At 45.4% G+C, this 20,692-nt stretch overlaps 1 protein-coding gene across 3 annotated transcripts in view; it reads right to left on the reverse strand.

The window, feature by feature from the left end:
• hipk2 (homeodomain interacting protein kinase 2) overlaps positions 1-20,692 on the reverse strand; it is a 72,454-nt gene that overhangs the window by 39,259 nt on the left and 12,503 nt on the right. For all 3 annotated transcript variants that reach the window (XM_023281321.3, XM_023281319.3, XM_023281318.3), the window contains exon 2: positions 15,882-17,058. In XM_023281321.3, the coding sequence (XP_023137089.1) occupies positions 15,882-17,058 (1,177 nt within the window). The remainder of the gene's footprint in view (positions 1-15,881; positions 17,059-20,692) is intronic.

Below are 20,692 nucleotides of genomic sequence, written 5' to 3' on the forward strand. Positions count from 1 at the left end.
TATAGTAGGCATAGACACAGAGGCAGGAGCTGATAAGGCAATGCAAATTCATTCAGGTATTCTAATGAAACTAAAGCTTGGCAAAGCTGCAAAGGGAGGGTGGGGGGGATTTTATGGAAATTAACCATTGTATAGTAGTTCATTAAGGTTAGTTTTAACTCACTTATATCCAGAGATTCCACAATACTCAGCGACAACAACTATGACAAGACTACTAATAAAGAAACGCACACCAAATGATTTGGAATAGCACTGTCATAAAGCGTGGCAGTTACATTCACCCTGAGATTAAACAGTCTAGAGAGATCCATTTCTTATCTGGCAGGAACAGAAAATACAATAGCCACCATGATGTAGCAATGCTAGTTAATGGCTTCCCCCTCAGGACCGAAAACAGCACGTTCACCCACATCTAGCTGTTTACTTTTTGACTGATAATCCCATTAACTACACATAGGCCTCCATGCTGCTGCACCACATTTAAAATGCTGCGGCTACGTGTGTGTGTGCGTGCATGTGTGTGTCCGGTATGCACGCCAACTGGCTGCCTTGCCTATGTGACATCTCCATCCACGGTGCAGACAGTATGTTTATACCTTCAATTAACAACTTCCATTAGAGCCACCCTCAGTGGAATGCCACCAGCTACATTATAAACAGGCAGTTAATTTGAAGCTGCTGGCTGAAGCTAAAGGTTGACCATTAGGGACCACGCAGCAGTGAGACACGTGATCCGCTGAGAATTTTATTTTGGAGGGGGAAAAAAAACAGAAAATCATTGTGTTGTGCCCTCCAGTTAGTCAGTTCCTCTCCTGTCGATCAGTCATGATGTAAAGCGCTACAAGACACCGGGGTTGAGGTGTCTGGAGACTCGGTGTAGCGAAGGGAGGGGGAGACAGGCAGAGAGGAGGTGAGGAAACGGGAGGAGCGGGTGGCTGAATGTATGGCAGCGGGAGAAGAGGGGTATAGGGTCCTGATGCTCTCTCTGATTCGCTCTCTATGCAAATCACAACAATCACAGGAAATGCCTGGGCCTTGGCTCCAGCTAATTGCCACGGCAATAACAAAGGAGGGCTTCCTTTGAGCGGAGAGACAAATTAAACATTAGTTTAGAGTTTTCTTGGAGACCGAGGGATGTTATAATTACCCAGAACCCAACACATCAGCACTTTGCACGCCACGCGTCCCACTCTCGCAGCCTGGCGGAGGAAAACAAATGTATCTCATATTCTGGGAGAGAGGCGTTTGGGGGGTGGGAGGGTGGAGAAGAGGAGTACCAGGAGGGAGATGGAGAGAGAAAGAGAGAGGTGAGGGGGGAGATAGTGAAGGGCATGGAGAGGGATGAGAGCAGAAAGCAGGGGATGGGGGAGGACAGAGATGGAGAGAGACGCGGGGGGATAATGAGGGGAAAGGAGGTGGAGAATGATAGCCCATATCTCCAAACTACTCCATGCTGGTAGTGAGGCTTTAAAATGTACACCCACCATTAGCATACTGACCCCACCCCTCTTCTCTGGCCTTTCTGTCCCTCATTATCATCAGGCATGGTGCATGGGACACGGAGAAACACAAACCGAGCTCATTTCCCATCACGTTTGCCTAAATGTCACGCCAGCGATGAAATGAGAACACAGAACAAATGGCGCATCTGTGTTGTGCAAATGCGCGCTAGGTTGGTCCGTCTCACCGGCCACCAAAGGGTTAAGTCTGTAAGCACTTCATTAATGTGGGTCGGTGCAGCAGAGCATGTTGCAGGCGAGAAAAAAAAAACAAACAAGGCAGGATCTAGCTGAGATATGCAACCATGGAAACTTGGGAAGACGTCCTTGGATCTCCTCCCCACCGGGGGGAGGGAGGCAGAGTCCCTGCTCCAGTCAGGAGGGCCGACATTGGGCCTTGAGCGATGTGATGTGTCCTGGATGGCTGGTTCTATGTTTGATCTATGTCTGAGGGCAGTGGCAAAGCCTGACACATTCACCCAGCCCGTCTAACCTAAATGTTGATTCAAAAGGCCTGTCTCTCCCTGCAGCCAGACCTTGCCCTCTATCTGTCTGTAGGTCTATCTGTCTGTTTCTTACCAATCTACTAGCTTGCCAGTCTGTCTGTGTGTCTTCCTCCCCTTGTTCTATCTGCTTTTAGCATCTGTCTATATGCCTGTCTGACTGTTTGTAGGTCAGGTGCTCGCCTGCCTGCTGGAGAGCCCGCCTTCCCTTACACTGTATGGATGCATGAACTCATACGAGCCACTGACCATGCCCTGGAAATGTAATCATCCAGCACAGTTGGATGTTTGTTTGTGCGTGTACACACAGATGTGCATACAGGAGCGCAAACAGCCAGCCATGTACACAAACAAAAGGAGTCCCACCCAGCTATGATAGGAGCTGTTTTTTTCACAGACATAGCCGTGGTTGCTATGTGTTCTTGTTGGTATTTGTGCTCAAAAAAGCGCAGGTTGTGCGTTGTATTAGTCACACAAGGCTAAAACTCTTTCTCACACAAGGACATGCACACACACAAGCCTCTCCGTGTCAGTAAGCCAAGCTCATAAAACACACACTCACTAATTGGCATGTAGTAATTTTGCTAGCTCCTATAATAAAAGAAACTTTTTTTCTACCCCAATTACTTCTCCATGTTTATGTAATGGGGCTTGTTATTTTCTGACTTTTAATATCTCCCCTCATATAACTGTAAGCTATGTGAATAACAGCTTTAATAGACCACAGGTCCTCAAGGATTTGTTACTTTTAGGGAAATCAGGGCTGCAGCGATACAGTCTTTGTGAGCAATCCAGACTGGTGACATCAGTTAATTGCATAAATTGGATCGGGATCAGGCTAGGCATGAGAGAGATTATGACACAAAGGCAGACTGAACTGCTAGAGGGACAAAGCAGTGTTTCTGACACCAGCTTTCAGGGAAGAAGGAATTACATCACTGTGTTGGGGTTATGTAAAACAGCAGACCTGCTGTAAGACTCAAACCCAGCCTGAGAAAAACATTCAGAAGCAGATAACTCCTTAAGAGAGACGCGCCTTTTTCCAGAATGCTTCTCCTTGCGTTTAAGCGCAATCAAGACATGCAGAATGAACTTCTGCATCACTATATGGGCGTCTCACTGACATCCAGGCTAAAGATACGCTCTGTGTGGTAGAACAGAGCGGCCTGCAAGTGAGTCGGCACTAGAGGGGGTGTAAGATCTCCACCTCCTCATCAGTAGGCCTAAAGACTATCCCATAGACGCACCGAAACCCAGGGGGGAGATCAAAGCCTGTGTGATCCAGTGGCTGTTATATCACCCCCAGCCTGCTCTCCCACTGCGGGGCCTCCTGTTACGATGCAGGCAACAGGGAAGAGAGGGAATACAAAACACTGACCCGGTCCCGTCTACGCAAGCAACCGTTGAGGATCTTTAGCCAGGATTTAATTCCCCCCCGCCTCCTCCTCTGCAGATGCATTTACATTCCACTTTGCATTCCATTAATTTCAGTTTGACAGCACTTGCATGTTTTTGCAGGCGACATGAATAATCATGAGATGCACGTACACTCACAAAAGATGGAAAACACACAAAATCAGAAAACTGGTTGAATCTTATTTTATTTTTCCAGCTATTGTTAAGAGAAGGAATTTCAGCTTCCCTACTGCAGAATCAATTTAGTATTTGTATCTTAATTCAACATTCATTTTGCCAGGAGGCCTGTCAAATCTGAGAAATAGCATCCATTTGCCTCCTGATGTCCCCGCTCCTTTGTTCACCTTGTTCTAAACTCTGATTTAAAATCAGTGCTTCCTTGCCGTGACCCCGGCAGCCTCCCCTTGCCCTCCCCCCATCTGCTTTCGGGAGATGAAGCAAGGAGACAGGCACGATTGGACCTTGTTTTCTTCCCTCAGCGGAAAGGCATCTCGACAGGCCTGCTATTGACCACATCCACCAGGAGAGGGAGTGGGTCAATGGAACAGAAAGCAGGGGACCATTTTGGACCACTTAACTATAATCAGTAAATGCACCCCGGTCGCAATTAGCACAGGGCCACCCTGAGAGTGTTCGTTTTGCTCACAGCTCTGTCTGCATTTTATTCTGCTCCACAGGAACCTTGTAATGCAAATAGCACTCCTCACATGCAGCCTAACAATGGGAAAAGAGGCGGGAGCTGAGCTGGAGCACGCTGCTGTCCTTACTTTGTGGCTGTTTTAAGAAGCACAGTTGCTTTCCTATGTGCTGAACAGAAACGATCTATAACTCCTCGTATATTAGCAGATGCCAGCCCGCTGTAAGATCAACCTTTCAAACGTGGACTCATGTGGTGAAAGCAAACTCAGGGTTATCATCTGCTCTGCAACCAATAATCTGCCCTGATCTGGGGTCATTGCTGCTTCAGCTGTCTGCTATATATCTAAAAGGTTTGTTAGAACTTGTCCTCAGATGCTACAGCAGCCAGCTTTCAGCAATTATCCCTACAAAATGGCTTATTTTCATAAATCAAGACTTTGGAAAGATTGTGAGGGAGAAAGAGAGGGAAGAGTAGGTTTTTTTTTAGGTTAAAAACAGAAGACAGAAAAGAAATGTGACAGGTACCTGGTGCCGTGCACTGAGCCTCTCCCATGCACCGATACACTCCTCAAATCATTTATGATTCACTGCACTTAGTCATCCATTCTGCTCCACCCCCCCCCCCCCCCCCCCCGCAACCGTGAAGAAAAAGCAAACAAAACAGACAGACAGAAGGACAGACAAACAAACAGACGGCCTTTTTAACTGATGCTGGCATTTCTGTAGAACAGGTGCTGTAGTTATGATTGATTCGAGCTGCAGTGTGTATTGACGATTCAAAGGGAAGAGCCGAGCACAAAGATGTGCGCACGAGCTTAAGGAGTCTGTAAAACTCTCTCCTCCTGCGGTAACACTCGCTTTTAACTGATTCAAGAGCGGCAGAGTTAACTTCGTCAGCAGCACGAGCGCCTGTGATGCTTATGGGTGCAGATATTTCAGTGTGGCATACACCTGTTAGTATTCACACACACACACACACACACACACACACACACACACACACACACACACACACACACAAAGAAAGTAAAGTATCTGACCTCCTTTTCCCTCAACCACCTGTTTACTGTGGCAAAAGCAAAGAAAAGGCCCATATTTGTACATTATCTGCACCCAATTCTGTGCCATAAAACAAGCCCATGTTACAGAGAGAAAAAGATGTCCGTGAGATATTTCTTTTGAAAGTCAGCGCATCTCACATTTCCAGGGGTTTGTTGTGTATTCTCAAACATGCTCATGCAAAGCCTCTGCTCAAACATCCAACGAGTGCATGCAGAAATACTGTACTGTCGCATAAACTGAAGCTCTCTGCCCTTATGGCCAGCTGCATGGGATGAGGATTTGTGATCCTATATGGCTTGTGGATGTGATGATTGAAATGCCAGGCAGATGTATGTGAGGGACAGAGGTCAGGATAAAGGAAATGGAGAGAGGAAAGGAGGGATGGACAGATGATGGATGGAAACAACGGATGGAAAGTTGTAAAAAGAGGCAAAGAGGGGCAAAAGGGACAAGGGCTACAGGGATCACTAATGAAAGTTCCCTGCTGTTTTCTCAGCTGTTCTTCTCTGCGACCTGAGCAGAGCTGTACACAAAGCCAGAAAACTCTGCTCAACCTAAATGGGCCATCTTTCTTTCTCCTTCACGCACTTTGGGAACGGGACATGAGCACACCTAAAAAACCACATCTTTGTTTCTGGCTTGAAGCCTCATTGTCGCCATGGTGATGCTGTGAATAACAGGTTTGGTTTGGGACTTTGGGCCTTTGGGGCATTTTGTGCTCCTCCAGCACCTACATGTGTTATGTCAAGAGCCTGGCACACACATCAACACAGAGTGAAGGCTGGGAAGGGGCTTTTGTGGGTTTCTCACCATCATCCTATTTTTTTGCAATTTAAGCCTGCTTCAAAACCAAAAATCACGGAGCACACAGCGCTGAGAAAGACATGCCAAAGACTTTAATAAGAAATTATAAACCTACACTGGAGCTCTAAAAGAGGAAAGCAGTTCTGCAGGGAGAGCAATGACTCAAAGCCAACAATAATAACATTGTCATGGGTAAAATCTATACATTTTCTGCGCAGAGAGGGAGCACAAATGCACAATGTACACAGCTGGTAACAGGCTGCAGATGAAAGCCAATTTGGGTTTCTTTGTGTAACCGAGAGCTTCAGTTAGACCACAGGTCCCTGTGGAACAAAGACAGAAAGAAGCGAGGTAGAAAGAGAGGAAGAGATCGAGAGAGCCAGAAAGGGAATGTGATAGAGAAAGGGAGGAGAAGAAGAGCCGGGCAGAGGGAGGTGGGGTAAGATAGGGCGTCCTGGCCCACCTGGGCAAACAATAGCAGCGAGATGAGAGTGTGGCTCAAGGGCCCTCCCTGTCTCCAAAGTACACAGCTGTCGGTTGGGGCAGGCAGGAAGATCAAAACAGCCCCGGTCTAGTTCAGGTGTTGGACCTTCAGAGGCAAACGGACAATTTTTGGAACAAGAGCCTTGGTTGCCATGACGACGGCCGCAACAGAGAGACTCTTTTTAGAACTCAAGAAGTGATGCATGTTAATGTTTTTCATTCATTTCAACACAAACACAAGACCAAAAACCCCCCCCAAAAAAGAGCGGTAGAAATGGCACGTATACACTCCTACACTTCCACTACAAGGACATTTTATTTAAGTCATTGATGTGAAATGCATTTCCCACTCAAATGCGACTATTATGCATTAGTTTCTGTGCGTGTTGAAAGCAGCTTGTACGGGATCCAGGGTTGTGTCTTCATAGGTTTGTGTGACATATGTACAGTACGCTCTGAGCACTGATGTCTTCACATGATGTCCAAGCCTTCTTAGGAAATTGTCTGCATCCACTTTTTGGTGAATGAGCTCTGAAATTCTACTTCAAGGATGTTATGTATGTTGATGGCATATAGACTCTGTTTGAAGCCAGAGTGAATATGGAAATATGATCATAAAAATGAGCCACAGAGGGGGGGTGAAAAGAAAAATCTCATGTAATTCCCTTACGCTGGGTACAAGGACAACTGTATTTGTTTAAAGAGAAGCCATCTGTTTGATGATATATAGATTCTGGCTGTAATGAAAGACTGCGTGGTGGTGTTGCTGCCTCCCTGATGTCCCTGCTGTGTTTAAAGGGGTGATGTGAGTTATGTCCAGTTCATGCTGATAACACACACTGAGATGTTGTGTTGTCTCAGCTCAGAGATCGCCGGTGGGAGCACACCTGCTGCCACGTCGCATGTGTTTACTGTATAGGAGTCCGCATGTGCAACAAAAAAGAAAAAAACCTTTGTAATTGCTTGACCATTAGGTGGTTTAAGCAACATGGGGCAGGTTCTGTATAGCAGGGCAGGACATATCCTCTGTTTAATCAGCCAGTCGCATACACAACATACACGCCAAATTGCCTCGTACGCTTGAGCAGCCGCTGCTCACATTTCGACTGATTAATTTGTTCTCTTTTTCTTTAGTTTTCTTCCTCCTTTCTCTTTGCATTTTTATTGAAATATCACTGCCTTTTCTTCTTTTTTGTTATCTACAATCTCACTGGAACATGCTCTCTTTTTTTGTGTGTTTTCTTTCCTCTGCGGGCTGATATATAGCGTCTTAATGCTCTTTTGGTGCCCCCCAGCTTGTGCACTCAATAACCAGCTGAACTCAACAGACAATCCGACGCTCCTCGCTCATAAAACACAGGGATTAGTCTTCAGAGCTCAGTGGCTGAGCACACAGAGAAAGTTCATTAGTTTGCAATGCTCTTCTTTATGAAATTTAGCAATGTAGCAGTTTGTATTAAGCAATAAAATACAGGCAGCCTGTCTGCAGCGGTGATGTCTAAAGCTGCGGGTTTGCCCAGACTAAAACACACTTGGATGCTGCCCCATTCCTAATGCTAACCCTTTTAATATTTAACCAAGATCCAATACAGGAGTAATTATTTTTCCAAACAAATTACGCCTCAGGCCGAAACCACCGCAATCTGATACACCACAGCGATACATTCTCTGTCACAAGGCGCTATTAGTCATTTTAAATTATTTATCAAGCTTGGGTGAAATAGGATTTGCTTCAGACCCATTTTATGACAAGCGCATGGCTTCAAAAGAAATCTAGAGAGGCCTTTATATTCCAAAAAAGCTATTTTTATGGAAAGCTCCCCTGGATCATCTTCAGAAACCCCCCGGAGACGTCCATATTTGAGGAGACACAAGGTCAATAAAAGAATGACGGTGTAAGTTATGTGGAAACAGCCTGTAAGACTTCACAGCAGACTACTTCACAACGCTAAAGAAGGGCTGCATCAAATCCTGTGTTGATAAATGTCAAATCTGGAACTTCCCTTCCCATTGCTTACATTATTACACAAAAACTTCCTGTAAATCATGACTGTGTTGTTGCTCAACATGAGATATTATCAGTTGTTCGACTGTAGTCTAATTTTATATCTTGTATTTTTCCATATTATCCTCCTAACTAAAGTGAAATATTTAGTAAAACATCCTTGATCCTATCTGAAACAGAGTGCCACAAATGTGAGGAGAGCATGCCATTAATAATTGGAATCCAAATTGTCGTTGTTTTTTATGCCTTTATGAGTGGGGCTGAAAATAGCCTGTGTGGTTAGAACAGTGCCTCATTTAATTCTGCCATCTGCAATGAAAAATAGCAACATTTTTATAGAGCGACAACTGTCACCGTGAATATGAGCTATGTTTAACTGGGCTGTCGAACATCTTCTATCAAACGTGATGAACACATTAAAATAGAAAGGGGGAGGCAGGGAGGGAGGGGCGGGATATAAAAGCAGAGCAGACAAATTTGTTAAGATGGTAGTTAGAGGAAAATCAAGTTACTGTGTGGAGCCAGGGATGATGCTAAATGAAGAGAGAGGGAAAAGAGAGAGAGGTGGTGGTGGTGGTGATGGTGGCTGGAGGGGGGGGTCATCAAAGCCTCTTTTTCTCTCCACACAGGGGCCCCAGCTGGCTGGCTGAGCAATGGAGAGCTCTGCCCACTTGCCTGCCGCAAATTAGCCAAACTATTTACCCTCATATGCACATTAGCAAATTCCGCCAATTGAGAAAACAAATGCATCTGTTTTGTTCTGTAGAAAACTTCATGGGAGCCTGCATGGGCCTCTGCACACCAGGCATTCTCTGTCACAGTGGCAATCAGTGCCGAACACACGCACGCACGCACGCACGCACGCACGCACGCACGCACGCACACACACACACACACACACACACACAGAGCCAGGATGGAGCCAATTGCAGGTCCCTGCCGGACCTCCCCTAACCCCCCAGTCTTCTACCCAGCTGGACAGCTATTGCTTGGATCACTCTTTCTCTGTCTTTCTCTCTGTCTGTCTCTCTGTCTGCTTGTTGTTGGGTCTGTTTTTCACCGCCTTTCTAATGCTCTGCCTCTGTAATTAGACCACTCTGAATTTCATCCCATGACCTGCCTTAAATGAGGAAAAATTCAGGGTCCCAGAGTGAACATTTCTTTGTTTTTTTTCTTCTTCTTCTCTTTAGCAAGTCTTCATTGCCCTTGCTGCATATTTTCCGTCCTGGTGTTACCTTTTAAATATTCATGTAAGTGGATGGAAGAGGTGAGAGGGGAGGCGGGAAAAAGAAGAGAAAAGGGAAGGAGAGCGGGAAGGAGCAGCATGCGGTGGTGGGGGCTACCCCCTTTCTGGAGTTCCCTGCGGAGGGATAGCGGGCGTACAGGAATAGGTGGAAGGAGGGGGATCAGCAGGAGGCCTCATGATTTATTTAGACCCGGGGGCACCTGTGCCAGTCAACCGCTGATAGCAGTCATCACCCTGCCAACCCACCGGTGCTTGGAAAAAAAAGACAAATCTCTGGCAAACAGGAAAATTAATACACGACTACTGCTGTGAAAAATTTCACCTGTCCTGTTAATGATTTTCAGGCTCACATGAGAATAAAATTCCATTGCTCTGTGGTCATAACCCTGCAAACCTGGACATTTTAATGATCTTTCTAGCTTGCAGAGATATGCAGCGACTCTTCGAACACGTGCGAGGTCGGCTAAGTTGCAACTCGCCGTCATTTGCTAAACAACCCAAAAGCTTAGGTGGAGAAAAATCCTATGTTTCAAATAAGCCAATCAATATAGAGCAGAGAGATTGCAGCCTTAGTGAGCCTGAGTGGGCGGCTTGCTGTGTTTTATCAAGGCTGCTTAATTTCCGTCAGCTTAATATCCTGGGAAATGTATGGAAATTGAACTGTGAGGCAGAACAAAGACAAGTAGCCTGGATAAAACGATGTGGTGAAACTCAGAAAGCTCCATTTTATCATAGCAGCACACAGTCCCACGCATAGAAGAGGTGTGCAAAAGGAAGCAAAGAGTGTATTGATAGGTGTGTATCCATTAGCTGGGTGGCAAAGTTCGCATTCTTCCTCAAGAGCGAAATAATTCTCATTCACTATTTGCCAAAATGACTGCGAGCACCAGACGACTGTATATGTTCCAATGCATATGCTTGACTACGGTAGTTAATTAGCTTAGCTGCTACATGTCTCCTGCTTGCTGACTGCTCTGTGGAGACACATGGAAGAGCTGCCCAGAGGCAAATTATAAATGAGAAGCAGGTTATTAGGATCCTGTCATGCATACTAAGGTGTTATGACTGTCATAAAAAGCACAATCGTGAATACACGGTGCAGTAATTATCATTTTAGGGGTCGTTCTCTTCTACACCGGGTACCTGATGGGAACCAGTGACTTCAGCATCTGCAGTCAACAACAACAAGATGATCCCTGAGCCCTGAGTGGTCACAAGCTGGAAAGACGAAGCTAAATATAAAACACAGCAACTTGAAAGTGAGCAGAAAAAAAGTAACAAGATTCAACAGCCGCGCAGTCAAGCTGAAGGTAATGAAAGCTCATCTGCATTAGTAATAATCTGCCACTGCTTGGGGAAAAAGCGCACTGATCCAGGTAACTGGTGAGGAATGCAAAACAACAACCTTCCACACAACCCAATGAGTCTCTCTCCCACATTTTGCTTCCCGCTCGAGATACTTTCTTGAGAATCTAGATGCAACTGTTAACAACCACTGAGCAAATACGTCTTCTTTCCAATTCATCTTTTCCTCTGTAGCAACCTGATCCTGCCGTTTACCTACCTTTTCTCCCCCCTTTCCTCTCTGGCACATACACTTTAACACACGCTTCACAGAACAGTAACTAATAGCAACCTCATTCATTAAAACACCCCTTGATGTTTCGCACGGAGGCAGGGTAAATGTGCTGGAACGCCTGTCCTGTCTTTCTGGTTGTGCAAAGCTACCAACAGATAGTGAGATAGATAGACAGGTGGGGGCAGAGACTCGTCTTACACTCAGCCGAAGCAGCGGCCGCAACAACCTGTGATGGAGATGCAGATATTTCATCACTTATTAAGGCTGGGGGTGTCTTCGACTGCACCCGTCTTTAGTGCCTACACAAATAAAGACACGGAGTCTAAAAGTAGAATGAGTTCCACAATATGAGCTTTCTCTGAGGTTTTCCGCTCGGACGCACTAAGATCTCATCCGCCAGAGGCCTTTAGCTTCACACTGATAACACTGAGAGCACACACAGCACTGGCCACTTCAGATTACTGGTGAAATCAACAAGATCGGTCCTCCCTCTGAGACGCTGTTGACTCATTTTCCTTTCACCCGCAATGTCTAATAGGCTAATTCCTCAGGCTGTACCTCTGCAGTGTGCATTTTGAACAACTGGTTGGAAACCTGGAGGTACTGACACGTGTCCACTATGTGCACTACAGCTTCTGGCCTGTGGGTTTTTAATATTAACATGTTTAATTGCTAGAGGAAATTGTTCTGTCTCTTTCTCTGTCCCTCTGTCTTGAGGCAAACTGAGCAAGCTGGTGTAAAACATCCACTGAAATAGCCTTTCTGTCTCAGAAGGCACTAAAAATGTTACTGAGTTTCACACAAAGAAAGAATGATAAACCTGTCCACTCATGGCATGACGCTGTAAGTGTTCAGTAGGTCCACACAAAGGTACACAAATGTACTAACCAGCCAGGTCACCCACCTATTTCCTTGATTTCAGTGATTCAAGGATTCAAAGGCTTTATTGTCATATGCAGCGAACGATCAGCGCATTGAAATTCTTATTTCTGTGTCTCTACCTAGTGCCGTGATTAACCCATTTACAGAACACATTCATACATACTCAGGTAATTACATATTTGCCTCAAAGACTGCAGCCTCCACTCTCATACAAAATCCTGTCAGTGGCCCTCGAAGCAAGTAAAAATCACTTCTCTGGATAATGCTCACATCTATACTATGAACAGTTTGCTTTGGAGCTACTTTATAACAAAGAGGGAGCTCCTATGGAAACAAATGACTGTTGGAGCATCATCCAATGCAACAAAATAGTATCCAGCTTCATTGTAGAGGGGAAAAGACAGTAATATTACATAAATATACTAGAAAACTACATGTCTGTGGATGCTTGTTTGGCTATTTGCATTATTTGACTCTTCAAGATTAACACAGGTGCAGGAACCCATTTTAATAAGGTCTGAAAGTCACATGCATGGTCCAGACATGAGTTCCAGACGAATGCACACCTATAATAGATAAAGACACGGAAACAGCGCAGGAGACATCCTTAAATGACAAGGGCTTAGGACAGTGCAGCAGACAGTCATGTAGGGTGAGTGTCTCCTTCAATCCTCTGTTTGTGCATCACACCTCCTTTCACTAACCGCCAGTCATCACAGGTCCGGCTCCAACCAGCTGAACCGCCTCAGGAAACTTTACATAAACTTAAATAATGCCTTCTGGCATTCCACCCATCTCACGGCCTTCACCCCAACGAGATAAATAGGACAAAAATGCTCAGCTGGGACATGACAATAATCCCTTTATCTGGCACAGAGTAAGCTTGACTAGCCAGCTTACCTGTTACATCTTTAGCTATAGGGAAGTGCGCAGAAGACAAACAGGAAAGGAGGGTAGAAGACGTAGGACTGGGGTTAGGGCCCTCAGTGATGTAATCATGATGACGTACACACCACAGAATCACTAACAGGATGATGTGACAGAGATTTTAGGGTGATAATACATTTTAAAAATCATAGGGGGGGACTATTAAAATACAGTTTCGCTAAGCATAGAGGTCCAGTGGACAGGCGTGTTTGACAAGAACAGATGAGCTCAGCAACATGACCCTGTATTTGTTAAGCGCTGAAGCGAACAAAGTTGAAACCCTAAGCACCACCAGAGCTGTTCTTGTTTACCTTGAATGCTGGTATTTTATTTGCATGAGTCAACCTTGTGGAAAATCCATAACTCATTTGCAAGGCTGTTACAGCATATACAACATCAACAGCAAATAATATGTATGACATCTAAAATGCAAACAGCAAATTGATGGAGGCAGAAGCGACTGATAATGACTGTCGGTTTATTATGTCTACAATGGGTTTAAAATGACTCTTTATTCTGTGTCATGTATATAAAAAAGACTCCCACAATCCCTCCTTTCTGTCATTCTATGGGGTGATTTTACCTCATCAATCACAAACTCAAATATTATATTTAACAAGAGGTGTACAACACAGGGATGCAGTTGCTATTGTGGAGGATATAGAGTAACACAGAGGCAGTTATTTGGAGCTGGAAAAGCACACCTGTACGTAATCTCCACCCTGCAAAGGTGCAAGCAACAGAAACTACCCCGCTATCTTCTCATCTCAAATCATCAAAGATGGTTTGATGTTCTCCTCTAAGCTTTTGAACTCGCTATGAACTCTACCCGCAGCCAAAGTTTGTTTGCTGCCCGAACTGCATACAATGTTAAGACACCCATAGCGCTCATCTCCCGTGAGCTCATCCTTTGAATTGAATTGTAAGACTTGCCTCATTCCTCACAATGAGTCCTGGTAAAGCACAGTCGCTATGCAGCACAGAAAACCCTGTGACACACACACACACACACACACACACACACACACACACACACACACACACACACACACACACACACACACACATAGACACTCTTTCTGCTCCCAGCGTTTCAAACCAGGGTCACCAAGTCCCTGGTTTTTAGGTCTTTGGTGACTTGTGGGTAATTTTCTGGTCAATGTGAATCTTTCTTTCCACTCGTCCGCTGCCAAGAGGAAATGAAGGGATGATCGCTACACTCTCCTCCACTCATCACTCCCAGAGAAAACAAACAGGAGGATTTTATAACCTGCTTGTTGACCTACAGTGAGGAGCAACAACAGGCTACTAGTGGTGTTTACTTCAGGATGAGTTGCTTAAACTGATATAACAGCACTGGCCTGTTGGCATGAACAATCCAATTCCCACACAAGGTTCTTAATGCACTGCGGTTCGTTTTAAGGACAGCCGAGGAGATGTGTTGATAAAATTGAGTTTGATAAACACTAAAGCTCAGTTAAAACAATATACATGTCAGATGTGATAAAAAGTGTTAATGCAGTGGATGTGGCAGTTTGAATCCCATTACTGCTCACTCTGAGTTCTCTCTGTTGTCAGTATCGGCCTGCTTTAATGGAAAACAATGGTCTGCAGTGTGGCGCATTTTAAAAAAAGCCTGTGATAAACTGTAAAGATAACAAAACCAAACTCTTCCATCAACAGAATCTACTAAACAGAGACCACAAACTTCTCTCCACAGAATCTGCACTATGCACAGTTGCAGAGCCACCACCTGGCATGTGTGTGTGTGTGTGTGTGTGTGTGTGTGTGTGTGTGTGTGTGTGTGTGTGTGTGGGTGTTTGTAGTAGCATGGCTCACACACACCTGTTCATCCTCAGTCCCAGCACCAGGCCAGAACCCCAAACAAAGCTCCTCTCTGTACAGAACACGGACACTGTTTGATACCTTGCACGGCCCCCCCACCCTCCCAATGCTGCCTCTGCTGAAACCCAAACACGCTGTTTGCTATGGGTGAAAAAGATTTTGTTTAAAAAAGCACCGGGAGAAGAAAGAAAGGTCTTCCCAGAGAGTCATCTGGTTCTAATGCAGGGCCCGCTGGTGTGGATTACAAGCACATATCACAGGAGAACTCGGGCTGACCCCTCATCCCTATCCTGGGGGAAATGGGAGCCAGCTACGGTGATGGGGGGCTGAGGGTCTGGGGGCCCAGTGAGCAGAAGGGTGAATAGAGGCCTGTGGGCAAACTGCCACCCCACATGATTGGTGCCCTTCATATACAAGGGGTTTTCTTTTAGATCTGAAACTACTGAAAAAGCAGAACCTCCCCGGAACCTCTCAGGGATCCTAAACAACATCACTGCTTCAGATATTCCCTGTCACGTCTTTACCAGAACATCAGTAAGTTGTAAGGTAACTAGAGTTCTTGTACAACCATCAAAGTAACACTAAAACATGCTTGTTTTTATCACACAATAAGCAGCTGGCTACTCATCAAGCCTTTGAGTTTTACTGCCCTGCATCATGCTGGAATGCAGTTAACTAGGGGGGGCAAACAGCAAAAAGAAAAAGACAGAATTGGACAGAAGGGAGGACTTCAGCAGCAGCTCATAAGGTTGGAAGCCAATCTGGATATTTGGCCAAATAATCAGCTCAACTATGAAAACATTCCTATTAAAGCAACGATAAATCAAACAAGATGCAGGAAGAACAATGATCAGCCAAACAGAGCAAACAGGAACAAACAGAGGACCACATTTTCTGCTCTTTCTGCTTTGTTTGCATAAAATTTCTAACTTAAGTCCCTCATATCCATTTCATAACAGGTCAATAATTTTGTCAAAGTTGCTGCTCTTACCTGTAGTATCTGGACTGTAGGTAAGTGGAGCAGACCGCTTTGGACACATGGCTGGCAGAGCCAAAGTCAATGACTTTGACCCTGTAGGGCTGTCGAGAGGGGTCCACAAGCATGATGTTCTCTGGCTTCAGGTCAGCGTGGATCAGCCCCAGGCTCTTCAGTTTCATTAGCGCTGTGGCCACCTGCTGCAGCACGGGTCTGATGTATTTGAGTGGCAGAGGGCTGAACTTGTTCTGCTTGAGAAAGTCGTACAAGTTCTGCTCCAACATCTCAAATACCAGGCACGTGTGGTTCTTGTGCTGGAAGCACTCGTAGGCCCTCACAAAATTGTAGTCGTCTGCGCTCTCCGTGCTGAGACGTGCCAGGATGCTGACCTCGATCTGGCCCTGCCGTGCGTACGACGGGTGGTTTTTCAAGATCTTGATCGCCACTATCTCGTTGGTGCCCCTCTTCCAGCACTTGACCACCTGTCCGAAGGTTCCTCGTCCCAAGAACTCCAAGACTTCGTAGGTGTTGGTCATGGAGCAGAGCACCTCATGCTGCACCAGCTGGTAGTCCCCCTCGTTGTTGGAGCCGCTGTTCTTGGATGTCGCCGTGGAGGTGGCAGTGGCCACCGTGGCCACCGTGGCTCCACTCGCTGCTCCGTTCTGGATCATTGGCGGGCCGTGCTCCTCAATGATCTGCACGCTGCTGTTGTTATCAAGCTCCTCACTCTTGCGTTTAAGCCCGCATCGCTGGTAGGTGTCTAGGAGACTGACCGTGCTGCGGCGGGTCAGGTTGTGAACTCCAACCCCACCACCCACACCACCGCCACCCCCGCCACCTCCACCACTACTGTTGCTGCTACTGCCTCCACCCCCGCTGCCCAGCAGAGACCCCACGGCCCCCGAAGTGCTGCTGGCTGAGGCGACCACAATGTGGCCCGCGCTGGCTGGGAAGATGAGCGCCTGCTCGTAGGGCAGGGTGGAGCTGGCGACCTGCAGGGAGCTGTTGATGCCTAGGGGGCCACTAGTGGCTGACACGTTCTTGCTGCTGTTGTGGCTGTAGACTTTGCTGTGTGTGCCGTACCCTGTCATATCCCAGTTACAACTCTGCTCCACCTTCAGTTTCTTCACGCTAAAGAAGGCACTTGACTGGAGAGTGTGAGGGGAGAACACTTGCACTTGCGAGGCCATACCTGTGAGAAGAGGGGGACAGAGAGGAGGAGCGAGGAAGACAGGAGGGGAATGAAAGTGAGAGGTTAGGAATTTGAGAGTGTCTGAAACATGAGTGGTAGCCAGAAGCTTTAAATAAAGACAGCTTGGGTCAGAGCAGGTCATTAAAACACCAAGTGTCTACGCTGATGCGTCAACATGTTAACCCCCTGAACTCTTTGACATCATAGCAAAGTAACAATTACAAAGTAACCTTTCATTAAACATTTGGTGCTTTGGCATTAAACCGTCTTTAAGTGGGACTATTATTTCATATTTCAGTAGTAAAGCATCCGTCTTTAAAACTACTGGGACAGGGACTGTTTTTTAATACAATGAACGGTAAAGAATTTTTTTATATTGTTATATAACATGAAAAAGCCAAAAGGTTAGCAAACAGATAAGCAGATTTAGATTGAATACTGCTTATGCAAGCCACTGGTTCAAGCAGAGGAAATGCCATTTCCCCACTGTTCCCATCTGCAGCAAAGTAAATAGGCTGAGTGAATACTAAAAGAATACCCTTTCATGGGACACTCTACAGAGACAGAGGAGCAATACAAAATCATACACAGAAAGAAGCCAAGAAAAAATCTCAGGGAATGACTGCAATTTCCTTCCCCACTACACAACCCAGCCCTTGCATTTATTGGTACACAATTACTCACTTTAGGGAAGGTGGTGGAAGAAATTTTGTTCAAGTAACTATGAAAACAGGAGAGGGGCATTGAACTCCCTCTCAACCACAGATCCTGAAGACAACAAAACAAAAGCAAAACTGCAGCGAGGCTGTGCTCTGAACTCCTGGGAACAAGCTGCCTCAGAATAAGCAAAAGCTTCTCCAAGCAAACAACGGCCCAAAAATAGTCCCTTTCTTTATCTCTCTCTTTGCAAACAGGCTTGTTTGTAGCATTGAAATGATTATTACAGAACAAGGAAGATTATATGCGACTTGTAGTAATGCTATGTTTAAACAGTTTCCAGTAAACCCGAAATTAGTTTACTGCTAACAAACTAAGAGCTTCCACCTGGCCATGCCAACGCCCACACACACAATTAGACCTTGCTGCTGATCAACTGATGCATGATTCAAAGAATGTTACGATCTGATGCACGCACACACACACAGACACACACACACACACACACACACTAACATAACCCACACAAACAGCCCCTTAAACTGTGTTTACTGCTGGAAAAAATTGCTGCTTTTGTGTGTTTAATGGACATCTTGAAAGCTGGGAAGTTTTGTTCTGTTAAAGATAATTAAAGGACCATACTCCCTCCGAAATGGGACGCCTTGTATAATTGTGCACTCCATTCTGCGGACAGAAAGCACAGAGGAGGGGACATGCCTGGTCACTTTGTCATTATTAGCCCTTTCAGCAGAGATGATGATTAATTCAGTAGGAAGCTGGCAGCCCTCCACTATACTTTGCCTCAATTATTTAAAAAAAAAAAAAAAAAAAAATTATTTTATTTTATTTTTTGGAACTCTCCTGACCTTTTCTCCTGCTACCTTTTTAGAATTTTGTTAGTTTCTCCTGCGGCCTTGCTCGGACTTAGTAGTTATCTCTTTGGTCATCTGGTCTTAGCCCTAATGCAGCAGGATTGAAGCTGTAGCGCATATTAGAGAGCTCACTGTAAGCTTGGCAAGTGGTGTACAGTAGCTGATTTAGCGCAGCACTTCCATGCTTCATATAGCTGATATTTAAGCCTCAATCACATCTGTGCGTATGTTCATTAGGATGTAGGCTTTTGTTTTTACTAATGCCCCCACGCCTGGTCACTTCATGCATAGTGCCGAAGGTATGGCTGGTCCAGAGAGGTAATGAAGAACGCCCGCTAGGCTATTAGGGGCAAGGCTCTCTGCTAATCAGATAAGCCCTGAAGGCCAGATGTCACTCCTTGGATTACCAATTCCTGTGCCTGGACTTTACGCTAAAAATAATTTGAATGATGGGTTGCGTCACAGAGCAGTGTCAACAGTGTGTGACTGAGAGCCTGACAGGATAATCACAGGCACAGACTGATGGACACAAAGATGGATGGACGGACACAGAGCCAGCCTGTTCCTCTTATGGAAAATTCCAGCATTACATATCTGCCAGCAGGATTATGGATAGCTCTGGGTTTTACAAGGCCAGATTGAGCCTCGCTGCTCTTTGCATTTGCATCGCATGAATTCCTCTCTGATCTTAGTCACTCATTGACTCTCTGTCAGTTTTAACATGTGGTCAAAGAGTTCATTTGACCTTGCCTCCGCAGTGCAATGAACTGAAGGCCACCCATGTTTCCCCTAAATTAGAGGAAGGGCTCTGAAATATAGCTGACAAAAATATTTAGAAATGCACAGGAAACTCTTGAAATTCAGCCTGGACTTGTTAAGAAATTCTGCACAGCTGCTCTTGACACAAAAGCCGCACAAATAGCACTACAGTTAGGAGCCTTGTGCAGAACACTGATAAGTAATTAAATGAACCAAAAGTAAGAGGTCAAATGGCCGGAATGTTATCTCATGACAACATACACAGGCAACAATGTGACCAATTATACTTCATTGGGAAAGTGGCTCGAGTCCTCGTGAATCAGTCCTCACTCAAACTAAAGTTCAAACATATTTATGATGTAGAATCTGAACGACCAAACTCTCTATGCTGTTGTCAGAAACAACACAGTGCAGAAGACCTTCCCTTGAAAATGTCTTCTTGAAGTTTATTTGAATTTCTGAACTCTATGCCAAGCACAAAACTGTAAAGGTCCATTGTTGTACATTTACAACGTTGGAATGCCTTCAGTAGCCAAGGCTTTCCATTTAGCATACCTAAAGGAACGCTGTGTGTCCCACACACTGCAATTAAGCATACCAGAGAGGCATTTTCCACTGTTTAGAGGCAGCATGTTGAAATGGTAATAGTCAATGTTTTCAGAGAGATTACTTCTCTGTCAGGGGTTTGTTAATCTTCTTTTTGGGAGGATCAGGGCCGTTCTGCATGCCATGTGAGGGTGAGAGATGGACTGAAAGGGAGGGCAGAAGAATAGAGCGTGGAGAGCGGGGCCATGAGTGGCCCTCACATTCTCGCCTGTGACCTGCTTCTGTTTGCTGTCTTTTATTAAACCCGTCATTTATACTGACAGAGTATTGATGAGGACGCCTTTGGACACCAGCAGACCTGCCAATTAGTCCTTTGTATACAAATAGTCTTTTAATATAAAACCTGCTTATCATTCAACTCAGTCATGCCTGTCCTCAAAGTTCTGCACTTTATATGAATCACAATTAAAAACTATTGAAGGGATACAATTAGATGTAATCCTTTTGCACATTAATAGCCAAAAATTACATTAAAAACAATCACTAAAGCAACTGCTCCAACCTTAGTCTGCACCAAAAAGTCTGATTGGAGAGACAATACGGAGACATCCTCTATCTAGATCTATCCAGAGACATAGTGACGTCTGTCTGGTCGATGTCCCCTGGCCTGGATATATTTGGACTACTTCCTGAGGCCTAATGGCTACTAACACCAGCGGAGCCGCTCTGGTGACCCTGTGTCTTTACTGGACATCCCAGTGTCTGCAGGACTGGAGGGCGCTAGAGGGGGGGTAGGCCAA

Source organism: Amphiprion ocellaris, chromosome 3 (assembly GCF_022539595.1).
Source record: "Amphiprion ocellaris isolate individual 3 ecotype Okinawa chromosome 3, ASM2253959v1, whole genome shotgun sequence".
In the NCBI taxonomy this organism is placed as follows: domain Eukaryota; kingdom Metazoa; phylum Chordata; class Actinopteri; family Pomacentridae; genus Amphiprion; species Amphiprion ocellaris.